Below are 9,873 nucleotides of genomic sequence, written 5' to 3'. Positions count from 1 at the left end.
ATCCCCTGTGTTCGTTGACGAGGTCCTAGGAAAATTATTAGGTTATTACATTCCAAAATGCAACGTCGTCGATGAACGCGAACCGTTCGTTGATGAAGTCGGCTGCCTCCTTCTGTTACTGTTACCTTTTCCCTCCCTTTTTATTATTTAAATATCATTATTCTTTGAGTCGTTACATAAGACAGCCGATTGGGCCTATAAAGGGTTGTGTTACCCCCTGGGGTCCGGACTAGGATTGGGTGGGCCAATCATACTACAAATGCGTTTATTTTTTATCTAACCTGGTAGGCCAACCATGATAGGTCCCGCCTACGGGCCGTACAACCCGGTCATATGGGGTGAATACATGACGATATGGCATGAGTATCTTCAGGATGGTTTCTTATTACAGACACAGTAATTGTATATTATAATATGATGAACAACCATGAGTTACAGACGCGTTGTGCTATATGCTGGTGGATACTCTTGGGCTAGAATATGAATGTGAGAAATGAAATGAAAAATGATCAGCCATGAGTTACAGACGCATTGTGCTATATGCTGGTGGATACTCATGGGCTAGAATATGATTCTGAGAAATGAAAGCTTATGAAAGCATGTTGAAATATGATGATGAGAAATGAAAGCTTATGAAAACATGCTGATATATGATTCAGATAAAAGAAAGTTTATGAAACTATGTTTATATATATATATATATATATATATATGATTATGAGTACAAATTTGTATGTTTTTCCCAGTTGATATGATTATTTAAATGAATGTGTTATGATATAACCAAACTCATGTCGCCACATACTGTGAAAAATTTATTCCGTTTTATTAAGAGGTGTCTCACCCGGAATTTAAACTTTTCAGTAAACCAAGACAGACAAGCAGAGAGAGTTCCGAGGGAGAGGAGACCACAGTACCCTAGTAGTCAGGGTAAGCGTTTTTGAGCTAGGGATGTGTTTTGTATGACCCCTAGAGTATTTTGTGGATTTTTGGTGATATATATGGATTTGTGTATGTAAGGATGAACAGAACTCTGGTATCTATATTTGGGATGGTATATATTTTGACTTTCGCTGTTTGGTATACTTTTATGAGATGGATTGATCACTCGGTATCCAATTTCGGGTTAGGTCATGTTGACATGGTATCAGAGATAATTGATAGAGATATTTGATAGATGTGTGACAGATTATTGTTATAAAAAAAATGGTGGAAAATCGGGTCGTCACATTATATCTAGGTGGCTTACTACCAAAGTTATATATCTTTAAGAAGATTAATGAAAAGGTTTAAGAAAAATAAGAGGGACTTGTGTATAATACTTATAGACTAAGAGAAAGCATATGATAAGGCACTTAGAGAAGTTCTAAAATGAATTTTAGAAAGAAAAAAAAAGTTTATGTAGTAAGCATACTAATATCACTAAGGATATGTAAGATGGAATAATGAATAGTGTAAAGACTATAAGTGAAGAGATTAGAGAATTTAGCATATTTAAAAAATAAAAGTCATCGAGATGAGAATATTTAAACAAAGTGGTATAATATTGAATGATAAATTAGGAAATAAATATATTCACGGTAAGCTATTGGTAGCTCCAGTAAAAGATAAAATAAGGGAGAGACAACTCAAATGATTTGAACACTTGTAACATTACCCTCATAGTGCACTAGTGAGGAAGACTGAATTAATTACTATGAGAGCAATAAAAAAGAGTAAGAATAGACATAAAATAACTTAAAATGAGATAATAAATAAAAATTTAATAGCTCTAAATTTTGTCAAAACAAATTGTTCATAATCGCATAAATTAACAGAAAATGGTTCGTGTAGGTAAGTGGCCATGAAACATAAAGGTTAGGTTTGTTGTTATTGTGATGGTACTTTAATTTTATATTAAGAAAAAAATTATTTAACTCCACATCATCCTTTTCAACCCCCCATTATTCTTTAAAAATAGCAAACTCGGGTACATTATTAAGTTTTAAATAGACATTTTTATTTTTTATTATCTCTTATTTATAATAAATTTTAAAAAATTAGGCATCCTCTTTATGGGTGCGCCCATGTGGCCGTCCCATAAATGAGAATAAATTTGGTTGAATTTGACATAAATTTGAAGCAATGTTTCTTGCCAGTTAACAACAGACTGTTTCATAATCATAATAGCAAGGTCATGAGTCAAAATGCTTTTAAATCAATAAAAATAAACACTCTTTTACCATCGAAATTAAAACCGGCTGGTGAAAAATTGTTGCGTCCAACTGTCAATCAAGAACAACGGCTAAATATTGCAAGTGGGCATTTCATGTGGAGCTTTACAGTTTTACGCATCCCCACTGCGCTCTGCGTTACACAGTTGAAAAATAGTATCATAATGATGGCGACAGCCATTTCCATTATGCCAACTATTTTACTGATCCTCTTCTCTCATGTGCCAACCGTCCACCTCCTGAACTGAAACCTCATGCGCCCTTTCCTTTCCTTCCCCCCGCCCCCGCCCCCGCCCCCCACACCTTACTTCTCCCTCCTTCCCGCCACTATAAAAATACCCAACCAATTTCCCTTCCTAAGCACACACCAGGTCCATTCCTCTTGTTCCTCCTAATTCCATTCTCAACTGCTACCTCTATTTCAATTCCAATTTCTATATATACCTTCGGCTCTGATCCGTGCGCTTAGAATCATATATATATATATTTATACATGGCTTCTCTCGTTTCGTCTTCCAATGTTCTGCAAATGCTGTTGCTCTCTCTAATGGTTTGCTCTTTCGTACGACCCTCTGCCAGCAACTTCCACAAAAACTTTGACATCACTTGGGGAGACGGCCGCGCTCAAATTCTCAAAAGCGGAAAGCTTCTCACTCTTTCCCTAGACAAAGCCTCTGGCTCTGGTTTCCAGTCCAAGCACGAGTACCTCTTTGGAAAGATTGACATGCAGCTTAAGCTCGTCCCCGGTAACTCCGCCGGCACCGTCACTGCCTACTATGTAAGCCCAAGCTCATTAACTGTAGCGCGGTTTAATTAATTAATTGAAAACGTATGAAATGTTGGATTGAATTTGAGTTGATTTATGCCAATTTTGCTGAATCCTCTTTTTACTAATGAAAAAGTTTATATACTATATATTGGTTGCAGTTATCGTCGCAAGGGTCGACCCACGATGAGATTGATTTTGAATTCTTGGGAAACTTGAGCGGAGATCCCTACATCCTTCATACTAACGTCTTCAGCCAAGGCAAAGGCAACAGAGAACAACAGTTCTACCTATGGTTTGATCCCACTGCCGATTTTCACACTTATTCCATCCTCTGGAATCCCCACTGCATCATGTATGTATTTTATTTTATCCTATTTTCTTTTTCTTTTTTTTCTGATACAAAATGCAATAATTCATACCCCCAACGGATTCTCCTATACTATTTTTTGATATTTTCATCCTCTATGTTTCAGCTTCTCTGTGGATGGCACACCCATTAGGGAATTCAAGAACATGGAGTCGAACGGTGTTTCCTTCCCCAAGAACCAGCCGATGAGGATATACTCGAGTCTTTGGAATGCAGATGATTGGGCCACAAGAGGTGGGCTGGTGAAGACGGATTGGAGTCGAGCGCCTTTTGTTGCCTCCTATAGGAATTACAATGCACATAATGCTTGTGTGTGGTCATCTAGAAAATCTTCGTGCACTTCAAATTCCTCTTCACTCTCTACTACTTCCAATTTGTGGCTCACTGAACAATTAGACTCCGCAAGGCTGGAAAGACTGAAATGGGTTCAGAAGAACTACATGATTTACAATTATTGCACAGACGCAAAGCGATTCCCCCAGGGCCTACCTCTGGAGTGCACCCTCGCCAATGTGTCTTGAAGAGATTAAACCCCTCAAATCAATTTCTTTTTCTTCCTTGTTTTTTTTAGTTACCAACCAATCAATTTATTCATCCATTAGTTTTGCCACATATGTTCTTTCATCTTAATCACTGTGCTTCCTTAATATCCTAATATACATTTTTTTTTCCAATTCCATGATGTGTAACACAAATATTTTGCTTTCCTACCTTTGTGCAAATGAAACAACATTTTTCCCCACATATTGTGATTTTATAATAATTAGGAGATTTTATAATAATTTTATAATAATTATTGTGCATTTTAGCTTGCACTAGACCGGAGAGATAGCTCATGTCATGTACCCTCTCACCTCTTCCAAAATGTGAACCTAATACTGCTAATGAAATTAAAATCTATTGTGCAGAGTGGCCTGAATGCATGTCGATGTGCAGTAGAAACCAACAAATCGAATTGAAGCAAGTAATGCAAGCAACTAACGATAAATATGCGAAAAAAACCATCACAGTGAGAATAAAGGAAAATAATAAATTCAAAAGGCACAAAAATTTATATTGTTCGACAATATGCCTACATTCACGAGAGCAAATTGTTGATTTTCAATATCAAATCGTCATGCTTATATCAAGGGTTATGAATATAGTTTATATATCAATCATATGCACACAGAAGACTTCAACTATATCTAAAACACTCCTGTATTCCTGAAGGAAAATCCTCCGAAATCTCCCATTCTACTAATTTCCCAATTCAAAATATGGGATCTGCACCGAACAATATCATCGATGGTTTCAGGAAAATCGTCGACAATTTAATACCAAGGCTCAATACTAAATATTGAAACCGCCGACGGTTTGATACCTAGAGCAAACCTTCAACGGAACTGTCAACAGTTTCTTCCTACAGCCTCCTTCCTTGTTCTTTACTTCACCATGCTTTTTCGGCGCATGCGTTCCTGTATATTCCCATACCTCGAAGGATTTAGGATGTTTACTTTTTAATATTGATTTACAGCGGAAATAAATAAACTCAATTATTATTAAATCAGGGTGCTAATTAACCATATTACAATCATTTATTCCAAAAGAAGAACAATTACACAAACATATTCATCTGGCATCATACTAATATTACTAATCAAACTTTTTTTTTTTTTTTTTTCTATTCCCACCCTCATGCTTGCTATGCCTGATTTCCGATATGTCCTTCAGAGTTATTTGAAATGTAAAATATGATTGAGGTAAGACGATACTCAGTAAGTAAATAAGATTATTATTAGTGTGGCAAAAAAGAGCTTTTATAATTTGAAAAATAATATTTAATACTATAACTTCAAAACTGCCTCTAAAATAAATGTAAATTTAAAAATTTCTGCATAAAACTTTTACCATCAATTATAATAGTAAAATTTAATAACCATATACTGTGACTGTTAATTTAAACTTTTAATTTTAGAACTGTAACTAAAATATTTAATTATATACATATATATACTTTTCCTTATACATTTCCTTTAGATCATCATTTAGCCACAAGAATAGTCATATTCATATAAACATATATTTTTCTTTCAAATCATCAATAACTCTGTGCACGTAATTAATATGTATAAACATATATTGTAAAAATCACCTTTAGGCCTGTTAGCCGTAAGTCATGTTTACCCTCATGATTGGGTTGGACGGTCCGAAGACTGGACTTAACTGATTAGCCGGACAAACTAAATCAACGTACATAATCATTAACTGAAATTTTTCCCTATTAAACTTTAGTCCGACTTAAGTGTGCACTCAGGAGAAATTCACTATCATATAAAACTACTCTGTAAAAACAATGTGGATGCACTCTGATCCGTTTAAACTTTAAACTGTGGTACCGAACATTCGTAATTTTCTGTATCATTTGAGTCATAAGGGGTTTTCAAAAAAATCTTATTATATAATTTATATAATTAAAATAATATCATGAAAATCTCATTTTTACTTATATTTTGATGAAATACACAACATAAAAATCAACGCATGTCATCTTTACTCATATTTTCGTGAAATATGTAACGTAAAAATAAACTCATGCCACACAATTTTTGTATTAAAAATATTTTATTGAATAGAAATTAATACTGTAAAATATCCGAAGGGTTTAGAATATTTCTTAACTAAAAAATAAACGCAAGTATATTGAAGATAGAACTGGTATAATTAAATATACGTAAAAATAAATTTAGGAGAATTTTATGAAAATAGCTAATATAATCAAAATTTACTTACAAATAAACTGAGGTATAAATTTTAAATAAAAGTCTAACATAATCAAATTTACTTACAAATAAACTCGTATATAAATTTCAATAAAAATCTAACATAATCAAAATTTACTTACAAATAAACTCGTGTACAAATTTTAATAAAAATCTAATATAATCAAAATTTACTTACCTTTTACTTAACGTTTTGATACGATCACAAGAAATATCTCAAAAAATGAGATCTGAAAAAGTGGGTGAGTGAGAATTTTAGTTATAACAAAAATTCTCCCTCCACCACTAATTCTTTCGCTCACTAATCCTTCTCTTCATTTGGAAAATTTTTGTGAAAAATGAAGGTTGAGAACTTCTTATTCATAGGAAAATTTTGGGGAAGAAAATAAAATTTGTAAAAGTATAAGGAGAGGGGTGAAATTATAATTTTTTAAAAATAAATGGGTACGAGATGAGTTAGGTATGGGATGGAGATGAGAATCATGTGGGAAAATGGGAGTGCTCGCTGACACTTCAATTTAATTAATTTTAAATTAATTTACTTAATTAATTAATATTTATTTTTTAAAAATTATTATTATTATCATTGTTATTATTTTTAAGTTATGCTTTAGTGCATATATTTTGTAAAAGAATTAAATTTGAATTTCGAAAACTCATTTGCGCCCCGCTCAACTTCGATATCCAAGAGGGTCATATGTAACTCCAATAGTTCTCATAAGGTTTTATGGGCCCTACACAGTTTCAGAACTCATGTGGACTCCACACGACTTTATAAATCATGTGGGCCCCACACAGACATATGGGCCCCGCATAGGATACTTATATTATTATTATTATTTTATCATATATTTCTATAAATTATGTCAATCGAAATATTATTTTATCTATATGTACTTTTTTACGTGTACAAGCAGTGTCTACCCTATTTATCCTATGAAATTCTATTTTGACCAGACCGACCTCCAGGGAACGGCTGAGTCGCAATGGTTTTTAAGCACTTGCTTAGATAAGGTCTTTCTTAGGCATCAAACATGGAATCAAGGATCCTAATAGAGAAACACTTTCGTTTTGATAACCATCATTATTATTATTATACATTTTTGGGGTTATTACATCCTCCTCTCCTTATAAAAATTTCGTCCTCGAAATTTACTAAAATTAAAATAAGTACCTTGTATAATATTGTGCTTTTATCTGATCTTGCTGTCGTCGAAAAGATGTGGGTATTTCTGGTGTATTTCTGCTTCTAGTTCCCATGATGCTTCCTCACTGTCATGGTTGCGTCAGAGCACCTTTACCAATAGAATCTTCTTTGTGCATAATTCCTAATCTTTCTTGTCTAAAATCTAGATTGGTATTTCTTCATATGATAGAGTATCACTAACTTTTAACGACTCATAACTTATCACATGAGAAAGGTCTGGAACATACTTCTTTAACATTGAATATGGAATACATCTTTAATTCTCGATAGTGCAGGAGGTAGGGCAATTCTGTAAATGTTTGGACCAATCTTCTCCAATACCTTGAATGGTCCAATATACTTGAGGCTTAGTTTGCCCTTTTTCCCAAACCTCATGATTCTTTTCATTGGATCGACTTTTAAAAATATATTATCCCCCACTTCAAACTTCAACTTATGCCGACGAGTTTGCATAGCTCCTTTGCTGACTTTGAGCGATTTTCATTTTGTCTCGGATGAGCTTAATTTTCTCAGAGGTCCTTTGTAGAGACCTGTAGAATTTATAGTAATTAAATAATAAGAAAAGGAAAGGAAAAATTCAAAAAAAAAGGGACAGGGTCTCATCGACGAACGCGGAGCGTTCATGGACGAATTGTTTGCTTAGGCTCGTCGACATGGACGCGTGTCTCGTTGATGAGAATTTGCCAAGAGGCTATATTTAGGGCTTGAATTTCGTCGATGAGGGCATTGTCTTCATCAACGAACCGCCTTCATGGACTCGTCGATGAAGTGACGTGGCTCGTCGACGAGGCCATGTGGCCAGCCACTTATAAATATGCAGAAAACAGTTTTCAGAGGAAAAATTCCTCTCTCTCTCTCTCTCTCACACACACACACACTCATTTTCTCTCTCTAAAATATAATTTCTCTCTCTATAAATAATTTCTCTCACTTCTCTCTAGATTTCTAGCTCCGATTCTCCTCGATTCAACGATTAGAAGCTACCACGATGATCCTGGGGAGTTTCTCTACAACCTAGCTGGAGCGAAAATTCAATTTGAGAAGTTTGGAAACCATCCTAAAATTTGGGTAAGTGAATTTTTAGGTATTTTCAGTATTACCAGTATTATTTAGGTCCATATTTTGTATCCTATGAGATTATACTAGTGTTTTGTGGAATAATTTGGGGTGTCATATTTTCAGGAATAGGGTGTTTTCGGCCCCTATAGTCATGGGTTAAGGACCCTAGCAAGTATCTGTTCGGGAGCCTAGGTAAATTATAGTTTAAGGAATTATGAATAGGCAATCTCAAGAAATATTGGTGTAATGATTTACTAGAGAATTTGTAAATGTAAATGCAGGTTTTTGGGTTTGGTACATCGAGAGTACGAGAGTTGAGTGGAGGCTAGTCTCCCAGTCAGATAGGTAAGGGAAAATATGCTATGCTAGAAATTTCAAAAATTACATCGGAAGTATATATGTGTTTTGGGGTGAATTCTACAAGGTATAGATTATTTTTATTATCAGAAAATATAGATTTTATTACAAGGGTTTTTGTTCATTTTATTGTGTTGCATGAGTTAATATTGGATTAGTTCAGGATTTATACAGTTTTTCAGAATAACATGGTTTATAGAGTTTTTTTTTTTTTTTTTTTGCAAAGAAACATGTTTTACTAGATTTTACAATATTATGAATTACAACCTATATATATGTACATATATATTTTGCAGACAGATATTTATCAAACTGATATTTTATAGATATTATACAGACAAATATTTTATAGTATATTAGTAGAAAATATCAATATGCAGTTTTCAGAAAATATGATTTATAGTATTCTTCAAAATGCCATGACTTCAGAACCATAACACTCAGTTATTGAGTTATTCAGTCAGATATTCAGATTATGTAGATCAGTTTAAAAATGTTATGGTTATTACAAAATCATGGTAAAAATAGTAAGATAATTATAAGTATCAGTACTAAATAGTATTAGACCCTGATGAATTATTCAGTTAGATTCAGACAACAGAGCACGGTACCGTTACTATTTTCATATCAAAATGTAACTACATATCTCAGATAGTGTGTGGATTACCGTCTACCGTGCCTGGAGAGATTGCAGTCTCCCTAGAAATCTGGGTTGAGGTGGCTGGTTTGACGAGATAGAGGCTAGTTATCATGCTCGGAGAGATTGCAGTGGGTCAAATTGATGATTGGTAGAGTTTCAGATTCACTTACCTGGTGGACCAATCAGTGTTAAGTCCAGCCTACAGGCTGCACAACCCTGTCATGAGGGGTTAAATCATGACATTAAGTTACCAGGGTATTATCACAGTTTTATATATATATACAGATTTGTAGTACAGTAGCATATTTATTATAATACTAGAATTATGTGTAACTAGAAAACTCAGATATATAGTTATATTTTAAACTATAATAAATGTGATATTTATGATATACTAAACTAACAGTTTTACAGTTTTAGTATTATATCAGTATATTCAATGTATAACTCAGTTGCCACACACTAGTAATAGCATATCTTCTTTTACTGAGCGTTGTCT

At 33.8% G+C, this 9,873-nt stretch overlaps 1 protein-coding gene across 1 annotated transcript; it reads left to right on the top strand.

Moving 5' to 3' along the window:
* Positions 1–2,706: 2,706 nt before the first annotated feature.
* LOC131145218 (probable xyloglucan endotransglucosylase/hydrolase protein 23) lies at positions 2,707–3,870 on the top strand. Its single transcript, XM_058094361.1, has 3 exons — positions 2,707–2,991; positions 3,141–3,334; positions 3,456–3,870. The coding sequence occupies exons 1-3, from the start codon at positions 2,707–2,709 to the stop codon at positions 3,868–3,870; spliced, it is 894 nt and encodes a 297-aa protein (XP_057950344.1).
* The last annotated feature ends 6,003 nt before the right edge of the window (positions 3,871–9,873 follow it).

This window comes from Malania oleifera, chromosome 12 (genome assembly GCF_029873635.1).
Source record: "Malania oleifera isolate guangnan ecotype guangnan chromosome 12, ASM2987363v1, whole genome shotgun sequence".
NCBI lineage: Eukaryota > Viridiplantae > Streptophyta > Magnoliopsida > Santalales > Ximeniaceae > Malania > Malania oleifera.
The sequence above is the reverse complement of the archived record's forward strand: the minus strand, read 5'-3'. Positions and strand labels throughout refer to the sequence as shown.

Bases quoted from the DNA above. Each gene is read 5' to 3' on its own strand.
- LOC131145218 (XM_058094361.1), top strand. From the start codon at position 2,707: ATGGCTTCTCTCGTTTCGTCTTCCAATGTTCTGCAAATGCTGTTGCTC. The intron at 2,992-3,140 runs GTAAGCCCAAGC...TATTGGTTGCAG, and splicing joins GCACCGTCACTGCCTACTAT to TTATCGTCGCAAGGGTCGAC. The intron at 3,335-3,455 runs GTATGTATTTTA...TCTATGTTTCAG, and splicing joins TGGAATCCCCACTGCATCAT to CTTCTCTGTGGATGGCACAC.